The sequence below is a fragment of the Colletotrichum gloeosporioides genome (assembly GCF_011800055.1).
Source record: "Colletotrichum gloeosporioides strain Lc1 chromosome Unknown consensus_17, whole genome shotgun sequence".
Taxonomy (NCBI): Eukaryota; Fungi; Ascomycota; class Sordariomycetes; order Glomerellales; family Glomerellaceae; genus Colletotrichum; species Colletotrichum gloeosporioides.
The window spans coordinates 1,468,800-1,488,847 of NW_025544662.1; the positions used below are offsets into that span (position 1 = coordinate 1,468,800).

The 20,048-nt window shown below is 54.2% G+C and overlaps 6 protein-coding genes across 6 annotated transcripts; 3 read left to right on the top strand and 3 right to left on the bottom strand.

Annotated features, from left to right (window-relative positions):
• Positions 1-121: 121 nt before the first annotated feature.
• GCG54_00011327 (uncharacterized protein) lies at positions 122-648 on the bottom strand (the record flags this gene model as incomplete). The annotated part of the gene is made up of 3 exons (XM_045411232.1): positions 122-289; positions 348-463; positions 537-648. The coding sequence occupies 3 exons, from the start codon at positions 646-648 to the stop codon at positions 122-124; spliced, it is 396 nt and encodes a 131-aa protein (XP_045268290.1).
• Positions 649-2,078: 1,430 nt separating this feature from the next.
• Positions 2,079-3,539, top strand: GCG54_00011328 (uncharacterized protein; the record flags this gene model as incomplete). Its single annotated transcript, XM_045411233.1, has 3 exons — positions 2,079-2,315; positions 2,342-2,444; positions 2,506-3,539. 3 exons carry the CDS (start codon positions 2,079-2,081, stop codon positions 3,537-3,539), a joined length of 1,374 nt encoding a protein of 457 aa, XP_045268291.1.
• A 341-nt stretch (positions 3,540-3,880) lies between these two features.
• On the top strand, positions 3,881-6,613 carry GCG54_00011329 (uncharacterized protein; the record flags this gene model as incomplete). The annotated part of the gene is made up of 1 exon (XM_045411234.1): positions 3,881-6,613. One exon carries the CDS (start codon positions 3,881-3,883, stop codon positions 6,611-6,613), a length of 2,733 nt encoding a protein of 910 aa, XP_045268292.1.
• Positions 6,614-7,304: 691 nt separating this feature from the next.
• Positions 7,305-9,494, bottom strand: GCG54_00011330 (Protein phosphatase 2C-like 2; the record flags this gene model as incomplete). The annotated part of the gene is made up of 7 exons (XM_045411235.1): positions 7,305-7,687; positions 7,901-8,161; positions 8,218-8,424; positions 8,498-8,582; positions 8,653-8,726; positions 8,842-9,151; positions 9,459-9,494. The coding sequence occupies 7 exons, from the start codon at positions 9,492-9,494 to the stop codon at positions 7,305-7,307; spliced, it is 1,356 nt and encodes a 451-aa protein (XP_045268293.1).
• A 3,174-nt stretch (positions 9,495-12,668) lies between these two features.
• Positions 12,669-14,698, bottom strand: GCG54_00011331 (uncharacterized protein; the record flags this gene model as incomplete). The annotated part of the gene is made up of 2 exons (XM_045411236.1): positions 12,669-12,704; positions 12,782-14,698. The coding sequence occupies 2 exons, from the start codon at positions 14,696-14,698 to the stop codon at positions 12,669-12,671; spliced, it is 1,953 nt and encodes a 650-aa protein (XP_045268294.1).
• A 1,279-nt stretch (positions 14,699-15,977) lies between these two features.
• Positions 15,978-19,745, top strand: GCG54_00011332 (L-2-aminoadipate reductase large subunit; the record flags this gene model as incomplete). Its single annotated transcript, XM_045411237.1, has 5 exons — positions 15,978-16,609; positions 16,659-16,739; positions 16,807-17,275; positions 17,339-18,931; positions 18,990-19,745. The coding sequence occupies 5 exons, from the start codon at positions 15,978-15,980 to the stop codon at positions 19,743-19,745; spliced, it is 3,531 nt and encodes a 1,176-aa protein (XP_045268295.1).
• Between the last annotated feature and the right edge of the window lie 303 nt (positions 19,746-20,048).

Genomic DNA, 20,048 nt, shown 5'->3' on the forward strand with positions numbered 1-20,048 from the left:
TCGAAAGTATTAGAATTGGTTCATGTCGCGAGACTCCTAACCCTGAGATAATCGAACGGCCCTATTGTAACAAGTGACCCGAAGGTCGTAACACAAAAGAAATCGTAAGTCGTAAGAGTGCTTATTTTCCGCCAAACCAGCTGGAGACGCCGCTCTTGGCCTTGGCAGCACCATCCTCGACCTTTTTGTCGAACTGGTCAATTTTCTTCAGGGCTTCAGCCTTAGCATCCTTAGCATAGGCCTCGGCGGTGCTCTTTGCAGAGGAGAACTGTTTGTCTGCCTCGGCGGCCTGCGAATAATGATGTTAGTATTGTCCTTCTGCCATCAGTTAATTTCGGAACACTTACGGCAGAGTCGATCTTGGCGCCGGCGCGGGCACCAGTATCGCCAAAGCCCTTCTGGGCATCTGGGGTGCGGCCGGGGATGTGTGACTTGATCTCGGCAGAAGCCTTGTGGACGTCGCCTGTTGTTTGCAATGGTTAGCCCCGTTACTCCTTGGCCATTTCGCATGAAGTAGAAGACTGCGGTAAACATACTCTCAAACTTCTTCTCGGCAGCGTTGGGGTTGCCGCCTGCGCTGTAGAGGTAGTAGCCGACACCACCGGCAGCAGTGAGACCGAGGAAGAGGGGGGCCTTGGACTTGGACATGGTAACTGTGATGCGTGGCGTGTATCGAGAGGATCTGGTTCAATGTGTTGGGGCTTTCTCGGCGATGTCAAGAGTATTGTCGTTGAGATTGTGAGCTGTAATTGAGGGAAGGGAGGGAAGAAGAGAGGAAACAGAAGCTTTCGCAGAGATGGATGGCACGATCTATTAGTACTACCGATTCACGGGCTAGGCCGGTATTGCTGCTGCCATTGTCTCATTAGTCGTCTGAGTATTTGCTGCGCGGTTACATCCTTCCCCCTCCTAGCGATCACACCAGTGACAGCTCGTCGCCTGGGCAAGGCACAAGTTCAAGCTCAGGAGCTCTAGTTTGGTGAAGGTGTGAGAGATACATGACGTAGAGCGGCATGAATGCGGGGAATCGAAGGTAGCTACCCCCAGCCGGTCCTGGCCGGGAGCTCCACTGGCGTTCGGGACGACATGCCGCACAGGCCCTCTTTTTCAGAAGGGACCAGGGAGTACTTTCATTGTCATCATGATCAGTGGCGGCCTAGGTAGCTGCAAGTACCTCGTCAACTGTATCACAATTGCAGAATGGCCTCCACTGGATCCCCAGTGTCACCTTGCAGCCATCAAAGCTCCGAGAATCACCTGTCGGCTTCTAAAGGGGGGTTTTGATTTTCTTTCAGAGCAATACCAGCTTCCGCAGCGGACGCTTTCACCGGCCGAACAGCTGGCTGCTCAAGTCTTTGGTTCGACGCAGTACCGAAGCACAACGCTTGACAGTCTGAGCTGGCTGGGTTCCGGCACGCAAGCTGACGCCAAGGGGGCTCGTTGCTTGGATAGAAAGCTGGAACATTACATCATCGACGGACCTCTGGGACGCGACACACCCTTTCCTACCCTTGTGGCCTGGACCGGCCTAGCTGGAGCTCGTGAACCGGCCTGAGCCAGAACCAGCCCAAGCCCAGATTCAGCTGGCCCAGACCTCCAACCAGCAAGCACCACCGACGCGCCGCATTGCTGCTCCTGCATCGTACTAGCCTTGTTCTGAGCCACATTTGGCCACTGCTAGGTGATCGTCGTCTTGGTCCAGGCCGCGCTAGGTCCGGACGCGCGAGGTCTCAATTGATTCCCTAAGCAGCCTCATCTACTGTTTTACCAGTCTTGCTCACCTCTCATCCTCTAGACGAGGTGTCTGGAGATAGTTCGACTCGCCTTCGATTCAACACAATGGTCGAGTGATTCGCACGGCCGCCTCTCCCTGTGTTCGAAACATTCCAGTCCAGCTCCCTATCGACTGCTCGCTCACTGGCGTTGCGAGAACCATCTCGAATCACGCCTAGCCTGTCTCCTGTTCCCCACACGAACCCCCGAAAAGGCTTCTTGCATTGAACGCTGCCTCTTTACCTTGGGGTCTTGTTCAGCCCCGGGCTTTCTAACCGCTGGCCCAGGCGGTTCTGGTCGTAGAGATGCCATCGTTCCGAAGTTCTCGTCGGGTAACCGGCTTGAAGGACAGCGACTACGACCACGAGATCAACTTAGTTAACCACGAAGACCGCGTTGCCTCGCCCAGTCTAGAAACCCCCAATGATGTGACCCGAGCGTCGACTGCGTCACGACTGCTTCGCGATGAAGACCAAGAAGAAGAAGAGCACAATCTGAGCAACGGAACGGACCGTGACGTGGACAGAAATGGGAATGACGAGGTCGCTTCATCTCGGGATGCCGCAAGTCAAGGACCGAGTCGCCTATCTCAAACCAGGAAGCGGCGGAGATCCCAGTCTTAACTGCCCAGACCACAGCGGGTACTGGAGCACCATCAATTGAGGTCGAAGGTATGCCACACCAGAGGTCTCTTTGTTAATTGTATCAAGAACTGATGATGTTTATGATTAGAACCTACGCCACACGAAGCCCCAATACCTATAAGAAATGCTAGCCATAGGGAGCGACCATCGACAGCAGAGCGAGAATCTGCAATAGACGTATTGTGGGAGAATGAGAGAGGCTGTTTTTGCTGTAGAGTTCCTCTGTTCTCTGGCAAGGCCTTGGGCAACCTCGATCCCTCTCCTTGGACAAACCAATTTCACAAGACGAGTCCAACGACCATTAAGACGGCCCAAGTTCCTGACCCCACGTGGGAGTGGGCATGGCCGGAGTGGAGGGTACATCGAGAAGAAGGCGTTCAAATGGACGAGTTTGGGTGGGAGTATTCGTTCATGTTCTCCAAAAAGTTCTCGTGGCATGGACCGAAATGGTGGAACTCTTTCGTGCGTAGGAGAGCCTGGGTTCGAAAGCGAGTCAAGAAGAAGCCCGAGGATGTCTCTGAAGACCCGCACATGCTTAACAACGACTACTTCACCGTCACGCCTGCAAATCACAGCCGCGCCTCTAGTGTTGGCAGCCGTCGGGAAAGCATCAGCAAGGCGAGCATGCAGACGAGCATAGCGGAGGAGAAACCCGACATCGAAGACGTGTGGACGCTGATGGCAGTCCTGCGGGCCGCGCGAATCGACCGAGAAAAGATCGAAGCCGTTGAGAACTATCTCGAGCATGCCAAAGACAACCTCGAACACTTGCAGGATGAAATGCACGATATTATGGGCATCTTCGTATTTCAAGCCTCAAGGAGATTGTTGCTCAGTCATTTGACCAAGATATATGATGAGCATGTCGCAACAGACGGAAAAGAAGACGAATCAGGGGAGCTAGAGGAGAGGAGGAAGCACCTTGAAGCCGCAATCAAGCATGCCGACGAGGAAGTGAAGAAGTTATCCTATTGGAGCGACGTGAAAGGACTCGCAGAGAATGGCGAAGCAACGCACGCTGTCGAAGAGGGCGAAGGATGGAACCAGAGCTGGCAAGGCGTAGATCAGAGCGGGCCCGCGCATGCGAATTCAGGGGCATTACCTGTGACGCCCAACAAGTAATGAGGACGCCAAGAGAGATGAAGAGCCATTCTTTTCTTGTATACCCGTCTCTATATAAATCTAGGTAGTTTATTTCGTATGAATTAGACTTGAAGCAGATTCATGGGTGCGACTGTGTGGATAACAGTACCTGCACTGTTTTTTTTTTCTTCTAGAACTCGCGCAAAAGGCCCGCGGCTGCGTATCGGCGGCCGGTGGCTCCTGCACAACGGGGCCGGGTTCAATCGGCGCGAGTGGAAATTTCCTCGTTCCCGCTGGCCTGCGACGTCGCTCTCGAGCCATTTTTCCAAATTTCAACGCGAATCGCCAGCCCAGCACACACCATGGGCCACTCATAGCAAATGTCCCTGGGAATCGCACAAGCATGGAGAGCCCGATTGTACCGCACCGGCGTCTCTGGAATATCTCTGATTCCCAGGGGTCCTCCAAGATGGTCTCGGGCGCCTATAGCTCAACCACTACCGCCCTCGTATCGATGGATCCACGCAGCTTCCGGAGCTGCAGTGAAGCCGAACCTCGACGAGACCATCCCTTCCTCTGACTCAAAGGAAGCGGGCGAAATCATCGATCGAAAGACTGCCGGTCCTGCTCCGGATGCGACTGAAGCAGCCTCAGTGGTTGAAGCTGGGACCCTTGCACCCAAAGGACGGACTGAAGAGAAATTCCAGACCGAGAGCGGCGATCGGGCTGCCGATATACCTGCCAGAGATGGGACAATATCAAAGCCGAACACTCGATACGGTCTGCCCTCGACTCGAGACTCGAACTCCCGGGAAGTCTTGCCCATTCGAAATGAACCCCTCAAGACAAGTCAAACTGGTATCTGGAGGAGGACTGCGGACCGACGTCATGGTCCCCTTGAGAACGGGCCGAAGGGTTTGGAACAGAAAGCAAGAGGGCGACGTCAACCCACGTCGCCAGTACAGCGGAAACACGAGTCGGTTCTTGTAGAGAGCCCTATCGGATACAAGTCTTCTCGCGAGACCATGTCCAGTCTCAATCGCCATCACCGGAGCCTGACAAGACAGTCACGGCTGGAGGCTATTCGAGAGATCAAGAAAGAACCTGTCGGGAATTGGCGCGCGATCCTGGAAGTTCTGAGGCGATGGACTCGGCCGATCAAGGGGCCTTGGCAAGAATGCGCGCGCAAAATCTCGGTATGCGAAGACGTTGCGATGGCGCTTCTTTACAACCCTGACCAAACCATTTGGGATATCCACGAGAGAACAAGATGTCATCTTCAGCTACAATGGGTCCCATGGAAGAAATCGAAGGGCGAAAAGTCATCTTCGGCGAGACCCATTTTATTCCTCTCGGGAGACGACAGGGGCATGGCAAACGCTATCGCCGAGGTGAGACGAGTTGCCGGTAACTTCAGCAGTGAAGTGGTCGTCACTAGCAGCAACCCGTCACAAACTCCTAGTTCTGAATCGATGCCCACGGTGTGGTCGAGTTTATACAAAGCCCAGCGGCCTTCGAGGATAAATACCTACACGCTGGAGACCCCGTTTGAGAAGATTCCCAAGCCAATCATGTGGACTCCTCAGACATTCGAGGCTTACGTTGCAGCCATTGCAAAAGCAAAACTATCTCCGCGTCTTGCGCAGCGCTTTTACGGCTCGGGCGTCGGAGCGATGACCGCGGCGTTTGATCTCCTCTGCAACACCTTCAAAGATGTTACCGCACGCCACGCCTTATCGACACGAGCCTTCAAAGTGGCTCTCCAGGCAGTAGAGGTTCACGGCCACTCTTATCGTCACCATGCCCGCGATCTTTTTAGCAGCATGTGCAACTTGAGGGTGCCTCTGGACACCGAAGTTTTCAATATACTCTTGAAGGGGACCATCATCGTCAAGGATTTGGGAAACTTTGACAGGGTGATTTCCCTGATGGTCGGGAATGGCTGCGCACCGAACGTTGACACCTGGTGCCTGGTACTTTCAATGATGCAAGACTGGCAAGTTCGCCGTCACATCATCAAGACTATGGATGTATGCGGGATGCTCGTCGAACCCGGCGGTCCTCAGCGGATCGCCAAGGAGCTCGCCGTCTGGGATGTCCGCCAGCACCAACCTGACTGGACAGGAATCAAAGACTTTCTCCAGGCTCAGGAGGGTAGGTACGGCAACAAATGGGCCACGCTGTCGGCTGTGAACAAGATCCTCACGGAAATCGGACGTATGGGCCATCTTGACGATGCTCTTGAATTCCTCGACACCATGCGCAATACCTGCGATATTCGGCCGAGCACATTGTCCATCAATATCCTCGTATACCACGCACGACTCCAGCGCAAACCCGAGGCAGCCATTTCCGCACTTCGCAGGGCCCACGAGTGGCAGATCCCGCTGGACGAGACGATATACCATGAGCTCTTCAAGCTTATGACGGCGCTCCGCAAACCCAACATGATGGGTATCGTCTGGCGATACGCCTCCCTTAACGGCACAACGTCCTGGGACATGCGACGGGACGTCTCTGAGCTGATGATGCGGACCGGCACTTTCCAATCAGGCGACGAGGTGGCTAAGGCCACGCTGGACCGGCCAGCCGTGACGGTGACCTTCCACGAAAAAAGCATGGTCAGGCACTTGGAGGCCACGTTGAATCCGCTCAAACGGGCCGCAAAAATCAGCAACCTGCTCTATGGTTGGAACGAAGGATGGGGGCCCGCTTTGCCACTCTATGAAATTCTTGAGAAGGCATGGGTGGCCGACAACAGGATCTACCACGAGATCAAAGAGGCCGACCGGCAAAAGAAGCAGTACCAGCAGCAGCAGCAGCAGCAGACTATGTCACCAAATTCTGGAGCCGGCCCAGCAACACTTCCAGATGCTGCCGCGCCTTCAGGCTCTCCCAATCCGGTAGATATTGGTGCACTGGCAGAACCCACATCACCGGCACCAGCCACGCCACCCACGATTCACAGGGTCACCAAGCGCGGCATCCCCATCGTTCTCGAAAGGAAGCCTACGGAGAAACGTGGTGAGGCAGAGCGCAGAACGCTCGAGATGACCGTTACGCATATTTCCACTCAGAAGCCAGTATTCATTCGCCCAGACAAGGCAGTATAGTTGTCCTGCAAAAGTTCTGTAGCATAGAAGAAGCCCGTGTACAAACAATTTGACCATTGGTCAGCCAGTGTATGAAGTAAGATTTGAAAAGGCACAAAGGTCAGTTGGACTTCGTTGTCATATTATATATACCCAGAGAATCAGACAAAAGTACAACCACATCTCTGTACTGTACCTACAAAAGTTGCATCCAATCGTCGTGGGCAGAGGCCGGTGAGACAGCTGAGTAATCTACATGCATGAGTGCCCAATCACTAGCACCGCTATCGCCCAGATTTTCAATCGTCCAGACATCACCGACTCCAAATGAAGAACAGCTTGAGGTGGTTTATGCAAATGATTTCATGAGGAAGACGTGCTATTCAGGTAGGCCACGAGAGGCCACTCGGCTACAGCACGCGCGTTGGGGGGGAGTCTCTGCCTCTCTTTGGGGAAAAAAACCGCGGCCCTCTCCTTGTCGCCGCAACTGCTCTCCTCCCCCGTCTTACACTTCTGACACAAAATAGAAAAGGCCCGGACACCCAACATGATGAAGAAAACAACAGGAAACATTCAGTCATCCAGCCCAGCCAAGCCGTATAGAGTCTCTCTTTCGTCCGGAACCGTATCTTCCGATCCGTTCAAGCCAGCGTGCTCATCCGTAGTATTCATGAGTGGTGGTAAAAAGGTTCGTCATCAATGGTGGAGGAGCTCACTTCTCCTTGCTCTCGGTGGTCTGCGCTTCCGTTGACACAGCGGGTGCAGCGGCTGGCTTTGACTCCTCCTTGGGCTTCTCCACGCCCGTCTTGCTCTCCTCCTCGGGCTTCTTGGCGGCCGACTCCTCCGCGTTGCTGTCCTTGCTCGTGGTCGAGGTGGCCTTGGAAACTTGGCTCTCGAGGTCCTTGTCCTCCTCTGCGTTGTCGAACATCTCGGTGTCGTCGGAATCGGTCAGGACCTCGGTGCCATCACCAAGGAAGATGATGCGGCCCTTGTAGCCACCAATGCCAAAGGGCTTGCCCTTGTTCTCCAGGTCAACGTCGTAGCCGCTGTCGCTGTCGTCGAAGTTGTGGTGAACTCCAGGGCCACGGAATTCAGCTAGTTGCACGGGATGGATCAGCTCTCTCCTCCTTGGAAAACGAATGTATGTGTGATGTGTAAGGGGCACGTAACAAATGGGTGGCGGATACGGAGGGTTCAATGGTTGTATTATGGGAGGGGATGAGAGCGACGATGCGACTCGATGCGAATGGATATGCTGGCGCGTCTCCAACCGTTCTTTTGCTTAGGATGAGGTGGATTCAGTCGTACCGTATTCGGGAGGGGCGCAAGGTCCGTCTCCAGCAGCAACACGCTTGGCAATCTCCTCGTACCACTCCTCCTTGGTCTTGCCGCGCAGAAGGCCGACAATGACCATGGTCATGTTATCGCAACCAACGCCACCAGTCTCCGAGTTGGACGCCAAGCAGTTGTCCATCATGTTCTCGCAGATCTTCTCCAGATCCTGCTTGGCCGCAATGCCACGTCGAACGAACTCGACAACCGCCTGAGACGACTGGCAATCCCAGATACCTGCAAATAATACATCAACGCTGTGTCATGTTGTCCATGTCCTGTTATTTGCTTACCGTCACAAGCAATGACCAGGAACTCGTCATCGTCAGTGATCTCGTGGACCTCGACGTCGGGGAAGGCGGTGACAATCTGGGCCTCGGGGGAGAGCTCGGCGCTCTTCTTGAATTCGAAGTCGCCAATGGCACGCGACAGGGCGAGGTTGCCGTTGACACGGCCAAAATCGACGAAACCGCCGGCGGCTGTGATACGGGATTTCTCGGCTTTTATTGGAATCATGTCAGTCACAATTCCTCCAAAGCCGCGAACACATAAACAACGACAGAAACTATCCACCTTCGAGTTGAGGCTTGTGGTCCTGGGACAAGGGCTTAGCTCGTCCCTTGATACCAAGGACACTTCTCGAATCGCCGGCGTTTGCCTAATTCCCGGTAAGGTTGGTAAGTGAAGCCAAAAGGATCGCCCGTCAGCGGGGACGTAAGCAAACTTACGACGTAGATCTTGTTGTCGGAGATCAAGCCAACACAAGCAGTGCAGCCAGAGACTTCCTCCTCGTACTTGGGATCTGATGCAGCCACCACGCATTAGCTCTTCTTCTTCCAATATTACGCCAATGAACCTGTACACAGCCCAAAAGAGTGTCCAGAAAGATTGGGAACGGTGTAGAGGTCGAGTATTACCGTTCAAGATCGCGCGGTCTGTGGCGAGGAAGCCGTCCTTCAACGCCTGTTCGTAGTTGCCCTTCTTGAAGGTCTCCTGCTTCTTGATGATCTCATGAATGTGCTCTCCAGCAAACAAGGCCACCTTGTCACCTCCGTGTCCATCAAAGACTCCAAAGAAGGAGAGCTTGGAGTCGTGCTTCTTAGCTTCGTCGCTGCCAGGGGCAAGAAGGTCGAGGACGGTGATGTGAGCGTCCTCCATGCTTATGCGCCAGCCCTGCATGGCCGACACACCGTAGAGAAGACGTTCATCTTCACCCTTGGCCGAGTTCTACAATTTTGGTGTTGAGGTCAGTTGAAAGATTCACATATAAAACTGGCAGGTACGTCATCATGGGTGAGGTAGTCGAACAAGATGAAGCCTGGGCCACGTATCCAGACCCCCGGGTCCCAGAGTTCCCCGCCCGCACAGGATATCACAATTGAAGAGCAGGAGGAGCGGGGTCGGAGGCTGTCATGGAAGAAGAGGAGAGCAGGTGCAGAGAAAGGCACTGTCGCAAAGGACGGAGACAAAGAACAGCAGGAGAGACCAGGAGCAAAGGCTCGGGTAGGCGCAGTGGTGGCAGATCCTGACATACCTTCTCGACAACGGGCTCGGAGAGAGTTTGACCCATGATGATGGATGCAATTTGTCGGCAGCGCAGCTACCGGGAGGAAGAGGGGAATTCGGTCGGGCAATTTGCTGGTGCTGGGCGGATCGGATCGCGAGGGAGCAGAATTTTCAGAGCCGTTCGTGGGTGCGCGAGGAAGGCTGAGAAAAAAACAAGAGGCGAGAGGCGAAGAGGGTGGTGCGGTGCGGTACGGTACGGTTGGTGGTGCGGTAGCAAAAGGTTCTAGATCGCGCACAATGGGCAGGAAGCGGGGTATCCGAATCGCAGGGAAATGGCAGGGGATGGTCGGCGATCCCCAAAAGGATTGTGGTGAGAGGAAGACGGCGTGATCGGTCGGACGGTATAGCTGTTTTGCGCGACGAGGTGAGGTTGCGCAGGAGAGGGAGAAAAGGTGAAGGGGAAAGGGGGAAAAAAGAAACCGAACTCAATCGTAGCTCGATGGGTGAGGTTGTGAGTAAGAAGAGTTTTCCCACAGGAAGAGAGTGGTGGTGACGGTCAGGTCGCGTGTGGTGGTGGCCTGGGGGAGTCGCTGTGCGATACGGAAGGCGCAGAAGCAACACACCTTACCTTGCGCACCTAGGCCAGGTATTCGCAGGTAACGTAGGTACATACCTAGGCAGGCACAGGCCACGGCGACCAACCAACCCAGCCCAGCCCGGCCTGGAGCCGCGGGCAGATGAGTGAGGTGCTTGCTGGCTCTAACCTAGGTAAGCGGGCACGCATGTACCCAGCAACCAGCAGCCCAAGCAATGGCAACCACCACGACTAAGGCACTCTGCCATGAGTCCATTGATACAGTACCTCCGGCCACGGCACCTCGGTAACCTGCCTACATTAGGTATTGCACAGCAGTTCATGAGCATCTGTCTTGGGCATCACTTGAAAATGCAGAGGGGAAAGAGTTGGCCTTGGTTGTCAACGTGCATATCGCCTCCACTGTGCTGCGCTGCTTGCACCAACATCACCCACAATGACAAGGAGTCACCCTTCGGCCGCCTCCCAACAGGTCGGCTGACTAGTCTACAGTTGCAGGGAGTCCACTCAGAGACAGACTGTCCAGTCAAGTCAACCCTGGGCTGAAGCAACTGGTCCTGGTAAAGTTGACAAGTTGTCAGTCTCTGGCGAAGGTGCTGAGACCAGAACGTTGAGGGGCGACTCTGTACTGCGCGTGCCTTTCCTCTCTCTCGCAGTCTCCGAGTCTCTCTCTCTAGTTTATGACTCCCACGCGACCCAGTCAGCACCTGGCAACCGCCAGCCAATGGTACACAGGAATGGAAGCACTGGAACAGCGGCATTTGAAGAGGTGCCATGCATCGTCATTCTCAAGCATTTCGCCATACAAGGTTTGGCTGCTACTGTTGAAGTCCGATGCGGAATTCCTGATGAATATGAGCGAGCTTTCCCACGGTTGCGTCATGTCGCGCTTCTTGGCCATACTGCATAGTACACAGGATGATACTTCCTATGCACCATACGTCTGCCAGGCCCGTTTTGTTCAGCGAGCTTTAGTACCTGGCGTTGCTTGCTGAACCTCTCCTCTCATCATCTCACTTCGAAAGCATCACCATAAGTAGGACCGTGTTTCCCGGGGACACAGACATCCGTCATCGTTTGATGAAGCCCGCCAGAGCCGTCTTACCCACCTGCCATATCGACTGCACGGTGCTCATGCAAGGCCCCCCTCTTCCTGCCCCTCTCCTCTGCCCGAGAAAGAAAAAAAATCCCCGTCTGCCCTCAGCACCTTTCCCCTCCCTTTCCCCTTTCCCGCCTCCGAGACCAAGCTACGTAGGGTCCCTGAAGCAGTACAGTTTGGCGGAAACAAAGGCCCAAGCTCTACCCTCTGCTCTATTTCTCAAATGCAACACCATGTTGCTCCGTGAATATGGCCCAACGAAGGCAGGCCAGCTGCTCTCCGCCCAACGTCCTAAACCCCGATGGGGCTTAACGGTGGGGGGTTCCTCTTTTTGGAGCGCGGCGGGCGCTAATCGTCGAAGCTGTGGCTGAGCCCCCCCGCCGGTGCAGTCGGACCACTCGGTGCAATGTGCGCTGACCGGGTACCCCCACAAGGCCAACTCTTGCCCTGTCCAGGATAAGGAGCACAGACTCGTTTTGTTAAATAAAGAAAAGCAGAAGAAAAAAAAAGGGGTCCGCGGGGTATCGTGCCCCAATATCCAGATTAGCTTTTGTGGCATCGTCAATTCAACATTACAGTCCTAGGTTCCCTGCCAAGGGTCGTCCATTCAGCTCATCACACCGTGTCCAACCCATTCTAGCATTACCATATCGCCCTCCATTACAGAATCCAATCACCATAATACACGGAGCCTTGCTTCGCTCGGTGGGTATAACAAATCGCAACGCTTCTAAACGAGGGTGGTGACAAAGTGTGCCTTTTACATGAATACGCGGTAATCGTCGCTGCTGTCCAGACGACTCCGAGGTCCTTTCTTCCCCACTGTGCCCGCCTCTGTCATCCAGTCGGAGTTGTCTGATTCAAGGCCTGAGGAGTATCGCGCAAGCCCCTTCCCTTTGCCCAGCACTTCGCTGCTCGCCCGAGACGATGCGTAGCCCGGCTGGGCGCCGGACGGACCCTGTTCCGCGGGAGAATTCCTGCTCCAGCGTCCCGTAGATATGGCATTGGAACTGGATGATCGTCGCCGAGACAACGACATCTGCTTTCCGGGTCGGCTTTCCCTGCCGATTCTTGGCCCGCTGGAGTCTTTCTTGACAATGCTGAGAGGTCGAGGAGACATGGAAGACTGGTTTCTCAGGAAAGGAGAGGTCTGGGCCAGCTCAGCGTAGGCGATGCCCAGAGAGTCCCTGGGTATTGTCTGCCAATTTTCCGTTCCCCTCGCTGAGGACTCCAGGGAGTCTGAGTCGCTGTCGAGGTTGTAGCGATTGCGGGACGGTACGACGGAGCGCCCGCCAAAGAAAGGGCTGGAGTCCGACTTCCTGCTGATAGGCCGACTCATCATGGACCCCGTCCACGACCCCGGCTGCGAATCTTGACGCCCCATTCTACCTCTTCCTGACCCAGATCGAGAGCTGCGAACGCTGTTCTGTGATCTGGAACTTAGCAAGGAGAATGTCCGCCTGGGCCTTTGAGCAGGAGAAAAGCGCCGGCCGTGGGTGGGATGCGATCCCAATGGTGTCGGCTGCTCAGGAATTGACGCCAGACTATCGGAGTGTGTAGCAGCCGAGAGTGGCGTTGACCTGTCGAGGACCAGTCTCGACGGCTCCCCCCATGGACTCGTGTAAGCCATGTCTGGTGTTGCCTGGATGCTGCTTACTTCGTCATGCATCGAAGGGATGGTGACGTCCAGGGCGCTGCGGAAAGAGTCGTCTCGCTCACCCTGGAGGAAGCCAGAGGAACCAGAAAGGACATCGCTCGGACCGTCGTATGTGCTTGTTGAGCCTTGATGCGCGTGTTGCGGTTGGAAGTAAACACCCTCGGTGAGCCATGACGACCCAAATGATGGTGATGTGGGCACACTCCTGTCGCTCCGAGGACTCCTCCAGTGTGACGAGTTGCGGTGAAGTGACTGGGAGATGCGGGAGCCGGTGATTGTTGAAAGCGTTCTCGACTGCCTCATCCTCGCCACTGCAGAGTTGAAGTATCCTCGGCTGCGACGGCTGTCTTCGGGCCTCTTGATGATCTCCGCAATGGATGGATTGGACGTTTCTCGGCTGTCTCTGCTACCATTCCAAACAAAACTGCCAGGTACGGGCTCCGATATCTGACTCTTCTTCTGCTCGTGCATGGAGTCGCGTTGTCTCCTTCGTCGGCAACAGATGATCAAGATCACTATGGCGAAAAGGAAAAGAATGGGAAGGAGCACCGCCAAGGCAATGAGCCCGGGATTCAACCCTTTTCTTGGATTTTCGCTTGCAGCGGACTTCGTAGGGCTGGCAGAAGGTGTCGGTTGCGCCGATGTGGTGGTCACAGCTGCCGACAAAATTTCAAGGTCTGCGGCAACGGTCTCGGACTCTCCTGAGCTCTTCGAGGTGGCCTTGACGAGAAGCTTGGTATTCTTCGGTGACGCAGACTTGGGGACTGTTCCTGTGATTTTGAGCCCATCAACCTCCATCCAATCTTGCGAGTTGCTGAGGCCCAGTTCTACATCGGCTGGAGTCCACAAATACGGCTCAACGTCAAATGAGAAGGCTTCCCCAGGCGTAACATCGAATTGGAGTGTTGTGTTTCGGAAGATTCGAGTCGTTATCAAGACAGATAACAAGATATCAAGAGTACCTTCGTAGACATCTCGAAACGTGAGCGTGGAATTCGAGGATTTTGCGTCGTCGGGAGGCGTGCCGTTCAGGATTAGCGTCGAATTATCGACCGAGAGCCAGCTCGGTAGGTTGGAAGTGGTGAGGTTCAGATCAGTCGGCGCAATAGATTTGCCGTCCAATTTGATGCTTTCGGCCAATGTTTCGTAAGATACTTCTTGCCCCGCCGTCGCGTTGATATTGACGATGGGAGTGTCAGTCGTCAATTTGTGCGCGCCAACGACGATAGAGAACACGACTGAAACGGCCGAAAATCCTACAATGTCAGACCCAACAAGACTAAAGTCAAACTTTTGAGGCGGCTGAACCAAAGACTCGAATGGCGGAGTCTTTCCAGTGAATGTCAGACTGCCGGAGTCGAACTTGATCCATGAAGGCAGAGGGCTGTTATTTGCTGAAGTGGCGTAGTAGTTAATGCCGTTTCCCGTGTAGGAGAACGTGTCCTTGGCGAATGAGAAGGAAAAGTCGGAAGCGGGAGAGGCTACGACTGCAGATGGCGAAGATGTGTCGCCAAGTTGCTGGATTTGTTCGGATAGGGGAATCTTAACTGTTGGTGCCGGGTTCCTGGTCACCACGAGAGTAGCCGTCATTGTCGCCGAGCCGGAGTCATCTGTCGCAATGATATCTACTGGAACCCCAACTACCTCCCCGGACGGAACATCGGCATCTTGAGGCGTTCCTGACAGACGCCCAGTGCTGCTGTCGATTGAAAGCCATTTTGGTGCATCTCTTAGGCTGTAAGAGATTTGTGACTGAGATGAAAAGGTTTGCGGTGAAAGAGTGTATGAAAATGGCTCGGATATCCTCGTCGCTGGTGGCAGCTGGGAATTGAATGGAAAGTAAACGACCGGAACTGCGCCTGTCCGCGCAGCTAGATGGAGTAGCAGTAGCACCCGCAGAATCCCAAATGAGGCCATGTCTGACGGGGTGAATGAAATGAGCGGCATCTGCGAGCCAAAGAAGCGGAAAACAACAACAACAAATTCAATGAGAGGAAGGCATGGCAGACGAAGGTTATCTCGGCAGCAGAGACGGGAGAAGCACAGGACGATACCAAGAGAGGATACACTTGGCGCGAATCATATTGCCATGTTTTCCTGTCTGCCGGTGCTTGATGCCTCCCTTCGCGCCAGTGGTCGCGCCCTCGCAAAGGAGTCGCGAGTGAGCGCGCATCGCGCACACTAACGTTTCCCGTTCCATGTGGTTTCCAAAGGGCACTCGCCCTGTCACCTACCGAACGGGGACGAGGACGAGTCTCGTTTCAGAGTGATGCGAGCTAAATCGCCATAATGGGAGGCTCAGGCGAGGAATATTCGATGTGTCCATTCCAGTGACAGGTTGAAGGCTTGGGAAGGGTGGTGAGAAAGACTTCATCTCGAAGGTCCGAGGGAGGCGGGTTGAGACATGTCCACTCGGGATGTTCACCTCCACGGTGAGTGGAATGCAACGCTGTGATCGCTGGCCCAGCTGAATTCGTTTTGGAAGGTTCCAATAGTATGTATTGGACATGACATTCATAAAGTCCAAGACGATACACGATCCGATGACGTCCAGTGTCACGGAGAAACGACGTGAAGTTGTCGACTGTAGAGTTATGTAAGCTGAGGAATGGCTCCTCAGTAGGAAGCTCCAGTCCAGTATCCCTAACGTGGTTGGGGTAAAAGCGCAGGGTAACTTTGCTATTCTCGCAGGGTGCGGCTTTCCAGCCAATCAGAGCCTTTTAATGGTAGTCGTCCCTTCCTAATACTGCCTCTCTCGCTACAGTGACCCTCTGCAGTCACTGCCCGCTAAGTCTACCGCCCTCTACGCAGCCCACACGGGCTGGCCTCTGCGTTGCACTTGCCCTCTGTGACTGCCCTCTACGCTTGGTTTTGTGACTACATTTTGCGCCTGTCTTCTGCGCTGCCTTCTGCTGTATGAGTCAAACTGAATAAATGGGCCCAGAAGCAGATTCAAAGCCTTTGGTTGGCTTTCACCCCTACCAAAGCCTGTGACTAATCTTTTAAACTCTACTTCCACGTGACTGCGCCGTCAGAACTCCCGCCCACCTCACTGTGAGAAAAAACTGCCCCTCCGCCGACGATCGGCGCACAGCAGAATTCCCTTCCGGTGACACATCTTTCAAGTCAACACTTTCGCTCTTACAATTGTGTTCTACCGGCCCATCACAACAAATTTTGCTGTCTTTCTGCCGCGATGGGGCTTCCTGATCCCACCATTGACCTTGACTGGGGCGGCTACGTTGGCGCCATCCACGAGATATTCCGCAAGAATGCTTTGAAGAATCCTGATGCGCCGTGCGTCACGGAAACAGCCTCCTCAACCACAATCGAGAGGAGATTCACCTACAAGCAGATTTACGAGGCTTCCAACATTTTGGCTAACCAGCTTCATGAAGCTGGCATCACCAATGGCGATGTCGTGATGATCTTTGCTTCTCGTTGCGTTGAACTCGTCATCGCCTTCATGGGAACCCTGGCTGCTGGTGCCACCGTGACCGTCCTAGACCCCGCATACCCCCCAGCGAGACAACAGATCTATCTCGAGGTCTCGCAGCCCAAGGCCCTGATCACGATTGGCCGAGCCAGGGACGATCATGGTGATTTTGCGCCGCTTGTTCAGAAGTACATGGACGAGGAACTATCTCTCAAGATCCAAGTACCCGAGCTACGGATGAGCGATGATGGCCGTCTTACCGGTGGCGAGATTGACGGGAAGCAAGTCTTTACCGATACTGAAAGCAAAGCACGAGCGCCCCCGGATGTTCTGGTAGGGCCCGACTCGACAAGTATCCTGAGCTTTACCAGTGGCACAACATCAAGACCCAAGTCGGACCCCCCGCAACTACTAAGCTTAGACAAAGCTGACTATTCATAGGGGCGTGTTGGGCCGTCATTACAGCTTAGCCAAGTACTTCCCATGGATGGCTAAAACGTTCAACTGGACCTCGGACACAAAGTTCGCTTGTCTGAGGTAGAACCCCATCAAAGATGATGCCCGTCACAGCTCTGCTAACCAATTACAGTGGTATAAGCCATGATCCTATCCAGCGAGACATTTTCAGTCCGCTTTTCATGGGTGGAGAGCTGATTTGCCCTGCTCGAGAGAACATCGCCCACGAAAGGTTGGCTGAGTGGTTCCGTGATCACAAACCCAACGCGGTTCATTTGACACCCGCGATGGGTCAAATCTTGTGCGGCGGTGCTAAGGCAGAGTTCCCTTCATTGAAGTGGGTTCTCTACGTTGGTGATATTTTGACCAAGAAGGATTGCGCTTCGCTCCGCAAGCTGGCACCCAACGCGGAGATCTGTGCTGCCTATGGTACCACTGAGACGAGCCGCAGCGTGTCGTACTATCACATCAAGAGCCGTGCTGAAGATCCAGATGCGTTGGATAGATTGGGCGATATTATTCCTGCTGGAAGGGGCATTGAGAATGTCCAGCTTCTCGTAGTCAACCGCGAGGATCCTACCAAGCTTTGTGGCGTTGGAGAGGTTGGTGAGATCATGCTGAGAGCAGCAGGCTTGGCTGAGATAAGTCTCCCCCTTCCATATTAGAGTCCTGCTAACCTCCGGCTGCACGGATATTTGGATGACGAAGAGAAAACCAAGGAGAAGTTCCTCCAGAACTGGTTTGTCGACAACCAGAAATGGGTTGATGCCGATAACAAAGTCGCCGATCACGTCAAAGAGCCCTGGAGAAAGTACTACAAGGGCCCTCGAGACAGAATTTACAGGAGCGGCGACTTGGGGTACTTCTTAGACGATTCCGGCAATGCCGCCATCATAGGCAGAGCTGATGATCAAGTTAAAATTCGTGGCTTCCGCATCGAGCTTTCTGAGATCGACAGCAACTTGAGGGGACACGCCATCGTTCGCGAGTGCAAGACGCTGCTTCGAAGAGACCGGAACGAAGAGCCAACATTGGTCAGCTACATTGTGCCTGAACAGCAAGAATGGCTCAAATGGCTTGCAGAGCGCAGCCTGGACGACACCAAGGACGAAGGCACTCAGATCGGACCCGTCTTCGTATACTCCAAGCGCTACCGGCCGTTGCAGACAGAGATTCGGGATCATCTCAAATCTCGATTGCCAGTTCAGGCTATCCCGACTTATTTTATCTTCTTGGACAAGATGCCTTTGAACCCGAACGGCAAGGTTGACAGCCCAAACCTACCGTTCCCGGACGCGGCCCTGATTTCGCAAGAGACTTCAGAGGAGGATCTGAAGAGATGGGAAACGCTTAGCAGCACCGAAAAGGAACTGGCGGAGCAGTGGGCAACATTGATCAGTGGTCTGAATGCCAGGACTTTGCAGCCTGAGTCTGATTTCTTTGAAAGTGGTGGGCACAGTCTGCTGGCCCAGCAGCTCCTTCTCAACATCCGCAAGCAACTGGGGGTCAACATGACCATCAGCTCACTGTACTCAAACTCATCCCTCGGGGCTCTCAGCAAGCAGATTGACCGCCAGCGTGACGGCAAGAACGATTCGGACGCGGCAGAGGAAACCGAGGCTGCATATGCCGAGTCACTCGACAAGCTGCTCGGTAGTCTCGACGCTAAGTACCAGGCAGCGGACGCCGCGGCACTCTCGCCGGAAGGCAAGACAACCGTGTTTGTCACCGGCGCCACAGGCTTTTTGGGCTCCTACATTGTTAAGGACCTGCTCGCGCGTGAGAGTATAAATGTGATTGCTCATGTCCGCGGAACAAAGAGCGTCGCCGCTGCCCTCGAGCGGCTTCAAAGATCACTTCGCGGATACGGCGTATGGCAGGATTCTTGGGCCACTAGGCTTAGTGCAGTCATCGGTGACCTGGCACAGCCGCGTCTTGGACTCGATGACGATACGTGGAAGATGCTTGGCGACACTGTCGATGTGATTATTCATAACGGTGCCCTCGTTCACTGGGTAAAGCAGTATGAGCATCTCGAGCGCAGCAATGTTCTGTCAACACTCGATGCCCTGCGGCTGTGTAACCAGGGAAAGCCTAAGCTCTTCTCATTCGTCAGCTCGACAAGCGTTCTGGATACGGATCACTATCTGGATTTATCACACGAACAGACCAAGACTGGACAAGGCGCTGTCATGGAGGCTGATGACATGATGGGCAGTCGCACCGGTCTCGGCACCGGATACGGCCAATCCAAATGGGTAAGTAGCCTCCACAGACACTCTCTACGCGAGTAACATCCATTCTAACGCACCACAGGTCTCTGAACAGCTCGTCCGTGAGGCTGGCAGACGCGGCCTCCTTGGATCGATCATCCGACCTGGCTACATTCTTGGAGATGCTGCTACTGGTGTCTGCAATACCGACGACTTTCTTCTCCGCATGCTCAAGGGCTGCATCCAACTTTCCAGCCGTCCGCATATCATCAACACGATCAATGCTGTGCCTGTAGGCCACGTCTCTACCGTGGTTGTCGCAGCTTCCCTGAATCCCATCCCAGCTGAAACTGCGAATAGCATCCGCAGCAGCAGCGATGACGTTGGTGTCCACGTTATCCATGTCACTGCCCATCCTCGCCTACGCATGAACGAGTATCTTTCTACCTTGAGCTTTTATGGCTATGATGTTCCCGAGGTGGATTACGACAACTGGAAGGCCCAACTCGAGACCTTTGTCTCGGCAGGTCCCACCCAGAAAGACGAGCAACAGAGCGCCCTGATGCCTCTTTTCCACATGGCAACAAATGACCTCCCTAAAGACACCCGCGCGCCGGAGCTTGATGATCGCAATGCTGTCGCTGTTCTCAAGGCCGATGCGGACCGGTGGACAGGTATTGACGAGAGTGCGGGAGATGGCATTAGTAGGGAATCGGTTGGCCGTTTCTTGAGATACCTCGTCGAAACCAATTTTTTGCCGCATCCGACTGGACGGGGCAGGGAATTGCCGGCTATCAAAGATGGTGTCGTAGAGGCGCAAGCGAAATGGGGCGTTGGAGGGCGTGGTGGTGCAGCGTGATGAGAGGCAGAGAGAACAGAACTCAAAATCTAGAAAGTGAGGACATGTTCCAATGGATGGAAATGCCTAGTTAAAGGAATAGACCTTAAAGAGAACTTGCACCTGCGTCACATGCTGCCAATACCCAGTGTTTGAGTCCTCGAGGATTTTATAGTCGTGCACCTGTTTCCTGGATGAGCACCAGCTGGACCACATCCTATAGGTACCGATGCCTAGATCAGCTTGCTAAGTTCTGGCCTACAGTGTGTACCCCGTTTAAGTAACTGTGCAATGCTGCTTACCTTAGGTTTGAAATGACACCAG